This window comes from Aotus nancymaae, unplaced genomic scaffold (genome assembly GCF_030222135.1).
Source record: "Aotus nancymaae isolate 86718 unplaced genomic scaffold, 86718_ANA_hifiasm-v0.15.2.pri h1tg000003l, whole genome shotgun sequence".
NCBI lineage: Eukaryota > Metazoa > Chordata > Mammalia > Primates > Aotidae > Aotus > Aotus nancymaae.
In genome coordinates this window covers 19604580-19619723 of record NW_026988414.1, presented here as the reverse complement: position 1 = coordinate 19619723, position 15144 = coordinate 19604580, and the positions used below count along the sequence as shown (strand labels likewise).

General features: G+C 42.4%; 1 protein-coding gene across 6 annotated transcripts in view; it reads right to left on the bottom strand.

The window, feature by feature from the left end:
• SUSD1 (sushi domain containing 1) overlaps window positions 1-15144 on the bottom strand; it is a 149267-nt gene that overhangs the window by 118752 nt on the left and 15371 nt on the right. For all 6 annotated transcript variants that reach the window (XM_064378928.1, XM_064378930.1, XM_012461829.3 and 3 more), the window contains exon 2: window positions 3978-4091. In XM_064378928.1, the coding sequence (XP_064234998.1) occupies window positions 3978-4091 (114 nt within the window). The remainder of the gene's footprint in view (window positions 1-3977; window positions 4092-15144) is intronic.

The window sequence follows — 15144 nt, the reverse complement described above, 5'->3', positions numbered from 1 at the left end:
GTGTGCCTCTATATTCTCAGCTACTTGGGAGGCTGAGGTGGGAGGATCAATTGAGCCCAGGAGGCCAAGTCTACAGTGGGCCAAGATCAGACCACTGCACTCCAACCTAGGTGACAAAGTGAGACCCTGGCTCAAAAAAAAAAAAAAAAAAAAAATCCTATGAAACACACACACAGGGTCAGGATCATCAATATCACTATCTTCCACTTCCACATCTTGTCCCACTGGAAGGTCTTCAAAGGCAAGAACGCACACATGGAGCTATCATCTCCTATGAAAACAATGCCTTCTTCCCTTCTGGAATACATTCTGAAGGACCTGCCTGAGGCTGTTTAATAGTTAACTCTTTTTAATAAGTAGAAGGAGTATACTCTAAATTAGTGATAAGAGCATATAGCATAGTAAATACATAATCTAGTAATATAATCATTTATCATTTTCAAGTATCATGTAATGTATTTTTTTTTTTTTTTGAGAGAGAGAGAGAGAGTTTCACATTCTGTTGCCCAGACTAGAGTGCAATGGCGGGATCTAAGCTCACTGCAACCTCCGCCTCCTGGGTTCAAGCAATTCTCCTGTCTCAGTCTCCCAAGTAGCTGAGATTACAGGAACCTGCCACCACACCCAGCTAATTTTTGTATTTTTAGTAGAGATGGGGTTTCACCATGTTGGACAGGCTGGTCTTGAACCCCTGACCTCAGGTGATCCTCCTGCCTTGGCCTCCCAAAGTGCTGGGATTACAGGCATGAGCCACCGCACCTGGCCTATGTACTATACATTATTGTTTGTGCTATACTTTTATACAACTGGCAGCACTGTAGGTTTGCTTACACAAGCATCACTACAAACACATAATGCATTGTGCTATAACATTATGACAGCCACGACATCGCTAAGTGATAGGAATTTTTCAGCTCTATTATATAATTTTTATGAGGCCAACATTGTATATTCAGTCCAGCATTAACCAAACATCATTAAATGGCACATGACTGTATTACATTTTTAAAATTTAATTGTCTTTGGAACATGATTCATCATATTAAAACTATCGGTGGGGACAGGTGCAGTAGCTCACACTTGTAATCCCAACACTTTGGGAGGCCAAGGTGGGCAGATCGCTTGAGCCCAGGAGTTCAAGACCAGCCTGGGTCACATGGCAAAATCCCATCTCTACAAAAGGAAAATACAGAAAAATTAGCTGGGCATGGTGGTGTGTGCCTGTAGTTCCAGATACTCAGGAGCTGAGGCAGGAAGATCACTTGAGCCTGGGAGGTTGAGCCTGCCGTGAACCGTGGTCACACCACTGCACTCCAGCCTAGACGACAAAGACCCTGTATGAGAGGAAAACAAACAAACAAAAATCTACCTTTGGGAAGATTTGCGAAAGAGCTTAGAGGGACAGAGCAGACTCTCAAGCCACAGTTAGGCCAAGTGTCCATCCCAGGTTACAGAACACTATCCAGCGGTTTCAGAAACAAGTCCGGCTGTCCATAAAATGGAATATTCCTGTCCTTTGCTGTTGTTTTTGAAACATGACTCCTCTGTGGACCTCACCGAAAGAGACATTTTGGTTTGTAGAGGAGTCTAGAATTCTCAAGACCCTAGGCTTAATACCATGTTATAGCACCTCTGATCCATGTATAACCACACCTGCAATCTATGTATGGCACAGTCTCAGCAGGTCAGGCACTGGGATATGCAGTGCCTAGGGTTTGGGAGCAGTACCACATAAATTAATAAAGCCCCCTCCACCCATTAAGAGGAGTTTCTTTGTTCAAAATCAAACGACAGGGCCAGGCTCAGTGGCTCACGCCTGATATCCCAGCACTTTGGGAGGCCGAGGCAGGTGATTACTTGAAGTCAGTAGTTCGAGACCAGCCTGGCCAACATGGTGAAACCCTGTCTCTACTAAAAATACAAAATTTAGCTGGGCATGGTGGTGTGTGCCTGTAATCCCAGCTACTCGGGAGGCTGAGGCAGGAGAATTGCTTGAACCTGGGAGGCGGAGGTTGCAGTGAGCCGATATCACTCCACTGCACTCCAGCTTGGGCTTCAGAAGGAGACTCCATCTAAAAAAAAACAAAAACAAGTCAAAGGGCAGACAAGAATGTAGCTAGCATCCATGGGAGGAGGAATTCCTTTGGGAAGGGAACAGAAAAGTTTGTGCATTCTCAACTTCATTTCTATCTCACTGCTAGCAAGTGGGATGAGGAGTGGGAGGGTGCGAGGCATTAGGAGAAATTCCCCCTGGAGCCTCAGACTGCAGGGCAGCCAAACTTCTCATGGGTAGAACTCTAAAAAACAAGAGTCAAAGAAGGCTTAACTCCAGCCCGCAGAATGGACAGTGGTGAGTGACTGTAAAAGCTTGTATCTGCAAAGTAAAAAGTGACTTTTTGAAGACAAGACAAAATTGGGTTTTTTTGGTGGTTTTTTTTTTTCTTTCTTCTATTTTTAAGAGAGGGGGTCTTGTTCTGTCTCCCAGGCTGAAATGCAGTGGTGGCCAGGAGCAGTGGCTCATACCTATAATCCCAGCACTTTAGGAAGCTGAGGCAGGAGGATCGCTTAAGACTAGGAGTTCAATACCAGCCTGGGCAATGTAGTGAGACCCTACCAAATATCTACCAAATAGTAGTATCTACCAAAAATGAAGAAGAGGAAGAAAAGGAAGAGGAGGAGGAGGAGGAGAAAGAGAAAGAGCCGGGGGGGGAAGAAGGAGAAGAGGAAGAAGGGAGGAAGAAAGGCAGGGAGGGAGGGAAAGGAAGAAAGGAAAGAAAGAGAAAAAGAAAGAAAGAGAGAAAGCAAGAGGAGAGAAAGAGAAGGAGAAGGAGAAAGAGAAACACTAGCCGGGCATGGTGGCAAGGTTGTAGTGAGCTATGATCATGCCACTGCACTCCAGCCTGGGAAACAGAAAGCCCCTGTCTCAAAAAATAAAATAAATATAATAAGTAACTCGCTGAAGCTTCGAACTCCTGGGATCAAGTCATCCTCCTGCCTCAGCCTCCCGAATACCTGGGAGTACAGGTATGTGCTACCATACGTGGCTAATTAAAAAGATTTTTTTTAGAGATGGGGGTCTTGCTGTGCTGCCCAGGCTGGTCTCAAACTCCTGGCCTCAAGTGATCCTCCCACCTCAACCTCCAGAATAGCTGGGATTACAAGCTCGAGCCACCGTGCCTGGCTGCTATTTTTCTTTAAGGAGAAAAAAAAGCACACAAAGATATCACAACAAGGCTGTATATACCATTATCCACAACTGTAAGGTAAAACCATCAATATTTTTAATGCATCTAACAAGGTTGCTGGAAGGAAATTGGAAGATTATTGCAACATTTACTACTGCAAAATTGTCGTGAAAGTCTCCCTCTCTCTGAATCGAGCTTGAATCTGGATAGTGTCTGACTGTCATAGCATGGTGGATGTCATAAGGCAAACAATAATTTCAGATGCTTCTAATCTAAAGCATCTTTGAATTCCTTTAAGTCATCTAAGTCCCTAAAAGTATCACAACTACCAAAAATTTGGAGGATGAATTCTGATAGACATAAGACCCAAAGCAACAGTATTTCACCAATTAACCAAAAAGTCCAATAGCAAATTGTTTTGTTTTTCCTCATGGTACTAATATAAAGAGTTTTATATCAAAATAACCAGAGAAATTAAGGAATGCAATATTCACTTGAGTTGCAAAGTTAAACTTAAGACTTAAACCAGATGTCAAATTTGTGTTAGGTCCCAGAGTTTCCAGAGATTCAACTTCAATGACCTCTAACGTGAGGAATACTATCTCGGAAACACTAGAGAAAGAATGTATCCAAACGCTAAAACAAAGACTTATTATAATTGACAAAACTTCTCATAATAAAAACATGTGAACAAAATAACAACATTCTCCCCCAAGGACATCAGCTCTTTAACACAAGAGAATCTTGTTTCTTGATTCAACGTTTCAACTCAACCCAGGATTCAGAACTTACCAACACACTGAGTCCTCCCGTTGCCCACAAATCCATAGTTACAAATACAGATCCTCTTCCCTTCTCTTTGCTGGCATGTGGCATGTTCATGGCAAGTGGCACAGACATCTAAACCTGAATCATAAATTGTATGTTTCAGAAAAAGAAAAATGCAAGATGAGACACATGTAGTTAGTGGACATTTACAATGGAGAACCAAAATTTGAAGACCAAAATAACACAGGACACACCTAGTCTCATCCTTAAAAACCTTCAGTGGCTGTTTAGTTCCCATAGAATAAAGTGTAAAATCCCTTCCTCTGTGTAGCAATCAATGTCTTCTTTTTTTTTTTTTTTTGAGACATGGTCTCACTCTGTCACTCCAAGCTGGAGTGCAGTGGTACAATCACAGCTCACTGCAGCCTCAACTCCTGGGAGCAGGTGAACCTCCCACCTCACCCTCCCAAGTAGCTAGGACTGCAGGCACACATCACCACACCTGGCTAATTGTTTTGTTTTTTCTGTAGACACAGGGTTTTACCATGTTGCCCAGGCTGGTCTGGAAATCCTGGGCTCTAGCAATCTACCCACCTCAGCCTCCCAAAGTGCTGGGATTGCAGGCATGAGCCACCACGCTGGGCCACAATCAGTGCCCTTAGTGGTCTCACTCCAGACACACTCCTCAGCCTCATTGTTTCCAAGCCCCAACCACACATGGTATTTGCCAGACAGCAGAGGCTGACTACTCTTTCCCAAACAGAATATCTACTATCCTACTTGCATGCCACAGTCACCATACTCTCTGTACCTAAAATGCCTATGCCTTCTTCTCTACCTAGCTAGCACCTATTCATATTTTGAGACCAGCTTAGCCTGGGCGTGGTGGCTCACGCCTGTAATCCCAGCACTTTGGGAGGCTGAGGTGGGCAGATCACGGGGTCAGGAGTTCGAGACCAGCCTGACCAATATAGTGAAACCCCATCACTACTAAAAATACAAAAATTAGCTGGGTGTGGTGGTGCCTGCAATCCCAGCTACTCAGAAGGCTGAGGCAGGAGAATCTCTTGAACCAGGAGGCAGAGGTTGTGGTGAGCTGAGATCATGCCACTGCACTCCAGCCTGGGTGACAGAAAGAGACTCCATCTCAAAAAAAAAAAAAAAGACTCAGCTTAAATGTCACATTCCCTCTGAGGTCCTCCCCACTACTCCATTTTTTCCTTTTTCTTTTTTTTTTTTGAGGTAGAGTCTGACTCTGTTGTCCAGGTTGAAGCACAGTGTCATGATCTCGGTTCACTGCAGCCTTGACCTCCCAGGCTTATGCAATTCTCCCCACCTCAGCTTCCCAAGTAGCTGGGACTATAGGCGCATGCCACCACACCAGTCAAATTTGTGTACTTTTTGTAGAGATGGCATCTCCCTATGTTGTCAAGGCTGGTCTGAACCCCTGAGCTTGAGGGATCCACCAGCCTCAGCCTCCCAAGAAGCTGGGGTGACAGGGGTGAGCCAATGCGCCTGTCCCATTCCTCCATTCTTAAGGAAAACGAAATGCATCTTCCTCTGTGCTCCCCTAACACTTGCACGTTCCCCAATCAATCATGTTAATGAGTCATTACATTTGGTTCTAGCTTTGTCTTCCAAGCTCAGTATTATGAATGAGCCGCTCAAGGATAGGGATGATATCATTTGCCCATATGTTACGATGGCACAGTGCAGACACTCAATATATTTTTATTGACTGCTTGGATAGAGAAATCTGAAATCCTACTTCCTGCAACTCAAAAAGCAAATGGAGTGAAGAGGAACAGAGCTGTCTATTACTCTACTCTCTTTTTTTTTCAAAGAAAAAAAATGTGTTTAAGATGACAGTGACATAACAGCCAAGTCCCAGTAGGATGACCAGATCCCAATTATTGAAATAAACAGCAGAATTGTTTGAGGCTAAAACTTTGAAAACATCCAAATCTACCAGATGGTGAAATATGGCCCAAGATCAAAAAAGAATTTCTACCCAAGGCTGTGTGGTATATCGTGTTTCGCTCTCAGTGCCTCTGTAATTTCAGGAGTGACCTAGTAAAGAGAATCTCTCCAGCATTGAATTTCGTTTTGGTTTTGGCTCTGTTATCACCAGGTAAGACAGCCTAGCCCTTAGGCTGCTCCAGGCATGAAACTAACTGAGACTGGGGATTTCTAAACACTCTAACCATGCTGCTTTTTTTTGTATTTTTTAAAAAAATAAAAGATAACGCAAAAATAAGACAAACACTAATTATCACAAAGTAATGCCAAATTAGCCATGGAATATTTATAAAATTTATTATATCTCAGACCATAAAGAATAATGCAACAAATTCCAAAAAAGTAAAAATGTAAAGGCTGAATTATCTGACCACATAATAATGTAATAAAACTATCAAGCAAAACATAAGACTGGCATCCCCCAAAGAAACCTACTTTCAAACCACAGAACATTCTCCTAAATAATTCTTAGAACAAAGGGCATATCGAAATTGAAATGGTTCACACCAGGTATAAAAACATATTTACTCCAGAAAATGTGAGTTTTATGTGTTTTTATACCTTAGGAGTATACTTTAATGTGACCTTTAAAATTTTTACCTTTTTCAAATTTGTTGCATTTTCCTTTATGGTCTGAGATAGAATAAACTTTGTAAATAAATATTCCATGGTTTATTTGGTATTATTTAGTGATGATTAGTGGTTTGTCTCATTTTTGTGTTATCTCTTATTTTAAAAAGGAACACACAAAACAGCAGCATGGTTAGAGTGTCTGGAAATCTCCCAGCTTGGTTTCATGCCTAAAAAAGAGAGAGAAAAGCAGGCAGCCAAGGGAAAAAAAAAAAAAAAAGAAACACTAGAATTTTAACACAAGAAGCCTGAAAAAAGGAAAAACGAAAATGGGGATTTAGGGATTAGTAAATTAAATTTTAAAGATGTTAAATAATTAGAAAATATTATCAAATACACTGTGGGGGGTGGAATTACATAAAAGACTAGAAAGGTATAAACCCTGGGAGAGAAGATGATGGCAGACAGGATGCCAACAGTATTTCAGAAGATGAGAAAGAGGCCAGGCAGAGTGGCTCATGTCTGTGATCCCAGCACTTGGGAGGCTGAGACGGGTGGATCACTTGAGGTCAGGAGTTCGCGACCAGCCTGGCCAACATAGTCTCTACTAAAAATACAAAAATTAGCCAGGCAGGGTGGTGGGCACCTGTAGTCCCAGATACTCAGGAGGCTGAGGCAGGAAAATCACTTGAATCTGGGAGATCGAGGTTGCAGTGAGCTGAGATCATGCCACTGCACTCCAGCCTGGGTGACAGAATAAGACCCTGTCTCAAAAAAATAAAAATAAAGAAGTTGAGAAAGGGACAGATGGGCCAGATACAGTGGTTCATGCCTGTAATCTCAGCACTTTGGGACGCCTTGATCCCAGGAGTTTGAGACTAATCTGGGCAACATAATGAGACCCCATTTCTGTTAAAAAAAAAAAAAAAAAAGGATATGGGTGCATGGTAATTGTCTTAGCACAGAGGAAGAACTAAAAGCCAATCCCAGAAAGGCCCAGGAAGCAGAGTCTTGGTAAATTTCAGAAGATAGACATAAGGAATAAGAATGAAAGTTCAAGGAACTGGTTGAAAATGTCTGCAAGGAGTAGTTAAATGCCCAGATTCCTTCACTGACGCTGCACAAAACATAATTCTACAACTGGGAGAAAATGGACCAGAAGGCTCCAGATTAGGACAACACGCCAAACTGAAGTGAGGATGAGTCCCAGTACCTAAATGTCCATCATATGGGTTAAATATATTTAACCATCTTAACACGTTAACATTTTAGCACAAAACATTTTAAAACCATGTGATCAGGACGTTGTCAATTCATAATGACATGCAGGGCCAGGCACAGTGGCTTATGCCTGTAATCCCAGCACTTTGGGAGGCCAAGGCAGGTGGATCACTCAATGTCAGGAGTTCAAGAACAGCCTGGTCAACATGGTGAAACCCTGTCTCTACCAAAAATACAAAAACATTAGCCATGCATGGTGGCACACACCTGTAGTCCCAGCTACTCAGAGGCTAAAGCAGGGAAATTGCTTGAACCCTGAAGTCACAGGTTGCAGTGACCCGAGATAGCACCACTGCACTCCAGGCAGGGTGACAAAATGAGACTCCATTTCAAAAAAATAAAAACTTCAAAAAAGTAATGACATGCAACTAAAATCTTGGAAATACTTTCTAAATAATGGATCCTGGGTCAAATTTAAAAACCCATTTGTGATGAACACTAAAATGAGGAACATATGAACATTCTCCCCAATTTAATTTGCAGATGCAATGCAATCTTGGCCAGGCATGGTGGCTCATGTCTGTAATCCCAGCACTTTAGGAGGTCGAGGTGGGCAGATCACCTGAGGTTGGGAGCTCGAGACCAGCCTGATCAACATGGTGAAACCCCATCTTTATTAAAATACAAAAATTAGCCAGGTTCAGTGGCATGCGCCTATAATCCCAGCGACTCGGGAGGCTGAAGTAGGAGAATCGCTTGAATCCGGGAGGCAGAGTTTGCAGTGAGCCGAGATTTCGCCACTGCACTCCAGCCTGGGAGACAGAGCAAGACTCTGTCTAAAAAAAAAAAAAAAAAAAAAAATTCAATCTTATTAAATACCCTAAATCTTGGGTACAGTGTTGCAGTTTGGGATGATGAAAAAGTTCTGAAGATGGATGGTAGTGATGATCGCACAACATACAACTTGCCTCTCAATTGTACACTTCAAAATAGCTAAAATGGCCAAAGTTTGCCTTATCTCTCCTTTACCACAATAGTAAGGAAATACTGAAAATTACATTTTTTACTTTAACAATTAACTTTATTGAGATATCATATGCATAAAATAAAACATCCCCATGTTTAAGTGTATAGTTTCAGTGGGTTTTAACAAATGTATACAACCACGAAATAACTGCTAACTCAAGATGCAGAATACATGACACACAATTTGCATCTGATGATAATCTGATAATACATGGTGCACAATCTGATGATAAACATTTGCTTTGTTTTCACTTGGGGACTAATATAATTAAAGCTTTGACGTCAAAAAGGGGAGGGAAACACAAATTTCTATAGGGAAATCATTTTGTTTCTGGATCCCCAATTTCTCATGATGCCATTGAGAGATGGCAGATAGCAGGTACATAGCTTTAGAGAACAAGTAACTGAAGTAACCCAAGCTAAGGAAGCCTATAAGAATTTTTCATTGAAAAACCAAAGAAGCCCATTATAAAATACTCCCCCAGTGAACAGACAACATTAATACACTGTTCAAAGGCGAAAAACCTTAAGCAGACACTGAAATCACACACAAATGTGTGTAGTACAATAATAGACATAACTGTGATACTATTGAAGCAACAATACAATGTGTGAAATTAAATAATTTAAACTTAAAGCTGTTGGAACTTCAAGTTATACCAAGCCGTGAGAGGAATGTGGCTGTAGAGTTTGAGTCACAAAGCATACAGCTGCAGCTTCTGCCTTTCTCTCCCCCTGTAAATAATTAAGACCAAATGGGACCAGAGATTCGACCCGCTCAGATCGCTACCTCTCCTCATGGAGTAATAAAGTAATTTACTTGGAATGTAGCAATCTGTAACCAACCAAATCCTGTGGCATATGCACTGATCTTGTATAGAAAATGTAACTCTACTACAATTTCTACATAATTGAAACTGTAACTTCCCCACTTTGGAATGAAACTCCATTCATTTGAAGTCAGCGTTTCCCAGTGGCCATGCTCAAGTTTTATGCTTGAATAAACTCTATATTTAATCATACATTCTGAATCTCATTATTTAACGTTGACAAATGGAAATTTAAAAATTTTTTTTCTTATATGAAATACTTGTCTAGGGTAGGGTGCAGTGGTTCACACTTATGATCTCATCATTCTGGGGTTTTTTTGTTTGTTTATTGAGACAAGGTCTCACTCTGTCACCCAGGCTGGAGTGCAATGGTGTGACAACAGCTTACTGCAGCCTCGACCTCCTGTGCTCAAGCCATCCTCCCTCCTCAGCCTCCAGAGTAGTTAGGACTACAGGTACATCCCTGCAGTCCTAACTACAGGTGTGGTTAAAAAATTAACCACACCTGGCTAATTTTTTATTTTATTTATTTATTTTTTTAGAGACAGGATCCCACTATGTTCAGGCTGGTTTCAAACTCCTGGCCTCAAATAATTCTCCTACCTCAGCCTCCCAAAGTGCCAGCCTGGTCAACATAGCAAGACCCCATCTCTACAAAAAAACCTTTTTAATTAACTGGGCATGGTGGTGCATACCTGTAATCCCAGCTACTTGTGAGGCTGATGTGGGAGGATCTCTTGAGCACAGGAGGTCAAGGCTGCAGTGAGCTTTGATTGAGTCACTGCACTCCAGATTGGGCAACAGAGCTAGACTGTCCCTTTAAAAAATTTAAAAATAAAAAACATGTTGTTATAAAGATGCAGAATTTATATAGCTACATTTGCAAAAACTCAGCCAGGTGTGGTGGCTCATGCCTGTAATCCCAGCACTTTGGGAGGCCAAGGCGAGCAGATCACTTGAGGCCAGGAGTTCGAGACCAGCCTGGCCAACATGGTGAAACCCCTTCTCTACCAAAAATACAAAAAAATTAGCCAAGCATGGTGGCGGACACCTGTAATTCCAGCTACTCAGGTGGTTGAGGCAGGAGGATCACCTGAACCCAGGAGACAGAGGTTGCAGTGAGCCAAGATTGTTCCACTGTACTCCAGCCTGGGCAACAGATCAAGACTCTGTCTCAAAAAACAAAAACCTTAACATCAGCTGGAAAATGACTTTTTCATGTTAACTACTGAGTAAATCTAATAAACATAAAAAATCGAAGCGAAGAGGTGGGACTCACTCCGATAAATTAAAGGAAGTCTAGTCTGAATTAGTGAAGGATAGAATAGAAAATGTTTTAAAAGAAACTGAATTAAGTTCAAGTTTATTTAATAAATAGGCCCAGACAAACACATGGCCTTAGAGGAAGGCAGCCAGGTATAGGAGAAGCACTGGACTGGAAAGCTAGTCAGAACTGGATCCTAAATCTAGCTGGGTCTAATTCACTGTGTGACCTTGAGCATCACTTAACCTTCTGGATCTCAGTTTTTTCATCTTTAAAACAAGACTTTGGGCTTCTCAAATTTTAAATTGCATTCAAATCACCTGGGGAGACTGGGGCAGGAGGATTGCTTGAGCCCAGGTGTGCAAAGTTACATGAGCTATGATCACGCCACTGTACTCCAGCCTAGAAAACAGAGTGAGATCCTGTTTCTAAAAAAAAGAAAAAAGAAAGAAAACACACCTATCTCATAAATATACACACCTACTATGTACCCATAAAGATTAAAAAATACATACATATTGAAAAAGAAAACTACAAACAAAAAACACACCTGAGGATCTTAACCTTTGTTAAGCTGCAGGCTCCGATTCAGTTGGTCTGGGAGAAGCCCTGTATTTTGCATTTCTAACAAGCTCACAGGTGGGTCACATTTTCAATAGCAGAGGATAAACAGCTCCCTAAAGTCCTTTCTCCCTCAAGTTCTGACATTTCCTTCTTTTTTATTTTTAACTTTAACTTTTGTGAATACACTGTAGGTGTATATATTTATGGGCTACATGAGATGTTTTGATGTGGGCATGCAATGTGTAATAATTACGTCACATAAAATGGGGTATCCATCCCCTTAAGTATTTATCCTCTGTATTATAAACAATAGTCATAGTCTTTTAGTTACTTTAAAATATGCGATTAAATTATTATTAACTATAGTCACCCTGTTGTGTTAGGTCTTTGATACTTTTTTTTTTTTTGAGACAAGGTCTCACTCTGTCACCCAGACTGGAGAGCATTGGCACAATCAGAGCTCACTGCAACCTCTGCCTGCCAGGCTTAAGCGATTCTTGTGTCTCAGCCTCCTGAGTAGATGGGACCACAGGTGTGCACCACCACACCCGGCTAATTTTTGTATTTTTAGTAGAGATGGATTTTCGCCATGTTGGCCAGGCTGGTCTCAATCTCCTGACCTCAAGCAATCCACCCACCTCAGCCTCCCAAAGTGCTAGGACTATAGGCATGAGCCACCACACCCAGCCTTTTTTCCCCGCTTTTGACACAGGGTCTCACTCTGCTGTGCAGGCTGGAGTGCAGTAGCATGATCACAGCTCACTGCAGCCTCGACCTCCTGGGCTCAAGTAATCCTCCAATCTCAATCTCCCAAGGAGCTGGGACTACAGGCACACACCACCACACCTGGCTAATTTGTGTATTTTTTTGGAAAGATGGGGTTTCACCATATTGAATAGGCTGGTCTGGAACTCCTAGACTCAAGTGATTTATCTGCCTCAGCCTCCCAAATTCCTGAGATTACAGGTGTGAGCTACCACACCTGGCATACACTTCATTCTTAGGGTATCTGTTTTAATGACCTATTAAGAGTAATTTATTTAAGCCGGGTGCGGTGGCTCACGCCTGTAATCCCAGCACTTTGGGAGGCTGAGGCGGGTGGATCACGAGGTCAAGAGATCGAGACCATCCTGGTCAACATGGTGAAACCCCATCTCTACTAAAAATACAAATAATTAGCTGGGCATGGTGGCGCGTGCCTGTAATCCCAGCTACTCAGGAGGCTGAGGCAGGAGAATTGCCTGAACCCAGGAAGGAAGAATGAAAGAAAGAAAAGGAAGGAAGGAAGGAGAAAGAAAAAGAAAGAGAAAGGAAGGAAGGCTAAAGAGAAAGAAAAAAGAAAGGAAAGAAAGAGAGAAAGAAAAAAGGGGAAGGAAAGAAGGAGAAAGAAGAAAAGAAAGAGAAAAAAAGAAAGAAATTTAGCATAAGTATAACCCCAAAGACAGTAACTGGCACGCAGTAGAATTTGTCTCGATACATGTTTGTTCCCCATACCAGTAAAAAAACTAAGATGGGTTCCAGGCTATCAAAGTTTCTCAGACTATCTGCAGATGAGAAGGCGATTTCTAAAGAAATACAGGCAGGGGTGCTTATTATTCAGCCATGATGAGCCTATTCCGCAAGACTTTGCAGGACAACCCTCTGGCCACACGAGTCCACTGTTCCACAGCCTGGGGCTCAGTTAAGAATCACCTAGAGACAGAGTGACTAACGTCCTCGTTTTAATACAAACAGTCCTGTGTCCTGGGAAACCCCTTAATTCTGTGCAAACCAAGACAGTTGGTCATGCTTCCTGGAGATCCTGTTAAAACACAGCGTCCCCAAAGATTCTGATTCAGCAGGGGAGAGGCAGGGCCTGAGAATCAGTGTTTCTAAACTGCTCCCAGGTGGACCACACAGAGAGGTGCGCTGGCAGACTACCTCAACCTCAACCTCAGGGACTGGAGTCAGAATCAGGGGAAAGAAAAGGCAATAATGAAAGCAGTCTTTCACCAAGTCTTGACTGCCGCACAGCACAGCTATGGGACAAATGTAATAGAATAACCCAAGGGAGAGGAATTCTCCGGGCCAGAGAAAGAGTGCTAAAGCTTTGCTGTGATCTGAGGGAGAGCTGTGGCAGGGGGTTCTCGGTACTCACGTCAAGGATGGCTTTAGTTATGTCATCAGCACACTCAAGGCCTGAAAGCAGAGAGGTGGTTGCCATGTAGCAACAGAGGGAACTGCTGTGGAGGAGAGGGACCCCGGGGACGTCTAGAATTACTGGCAGAGAAACAAGAAAGCTGAAGAGCCCAAAATCTGAAAGGAGGAAAAGCCTGACAAGTGTTCTTTGTTACTATGACCACATCCCCCAGCTGAGGCTGCTGACCTAGGTTCACTGCCTGTCTCAGCTCTGAAGTCATGACCCCACCTAAAACTCCATCTAACAATGAGAGCGTGAGACAGGTTTTGGTGTCTCACGCAGGGTCAGGGTTCTTCTCTGAACTCCAAGTTGGAATAGTCTCTCCTGTTCCCTGGTGATGTGATTTTAGCAAGTTAAACTGTCAGTCCTCCAATGTTGTTGTTGTTTTTTGGCTCACTCTCGTCACGCAGGCTGGAGTGCAGTGGCACAGTCATGGTTCACTGTAGCCTCGACCTCCCAGGCTCAGGTAATTCTCCCACCTCAGCCTCCCGAGTAGCTAGGACCACAGGTATGCACCACCATGCCCAGCCAATTTTTTATTATCATTGCAGACACAGGCTCTCCCAGGCTCAATCGATATTTCCAGTAGTCTCCGGAAGTGCTGGAATCACAGGCATGAGCTACTGTGCCCAGCCAGGTCTCTAATTTTAATCCATGAGATGAAGATGTTATGGTCAAGATTAAATGAGAAATATAAACACTGTATGAAGTGTAAAGTAATATGCAAATGTGCGAGACAATGTACATGAATATTTGTGTCCATTTCCATAGATTTTGTTACTATTGTTAGAATCAGTCTGCAAGATGCAGTGCCTGGTATTTGGCCTGGTGGTTAAGAGCGCTTGGGTTTGTTATAAACCTAGCTATGCCGCATACTAGCTATGTAATCCTTGGTGATCTCTGTGCCTCAGTTTCCCATAAATTTGTAAAACAAGAATAATAATAAACCTACTTCATATGGTTGTTGTGAGGATAAAAGAGTCAATGAGCGGATATTAGTCTGTCTTCATGCTACTGATAAAGACATACCTGAGACTGGGTAATTTAAAAAAAAAAAAAAAAGGTTTAATGGGCTCACAGTTCCATGTGGCTGAGGAGGCCTCACAATCATGGCAGAAAGCAAAAGGCACATGTTACATAGCATCAGGCAAGAGAGAATGAGAGACGGTGAAAGGAGAAACCTCTTATAAAACCATCAGATCTCGTGAGACTTATTTACTACCACGGGAACAGTATGGGGGAAACTGCCCCCATGATTGAATTGTCTCCCAACCAGGTCCCTCTCACAACACATAGGAATTATGGGAGCTACAATTCAAGATGAGATTTGGGTGGGGACACAGCCAAACCGTATCAATGAGTTAATACATGAAAAGCAATTCAAATATGTTAGACATTGTGATAACCAACCACTCAACAACTCTTTGTTAATAAAAGAAGGTATTAACACTGATGGTTAGCTAGCCAACTCCCAATTACACCAATGGGAAGAGTGGTGGAGAAATGCACTGATGCAAA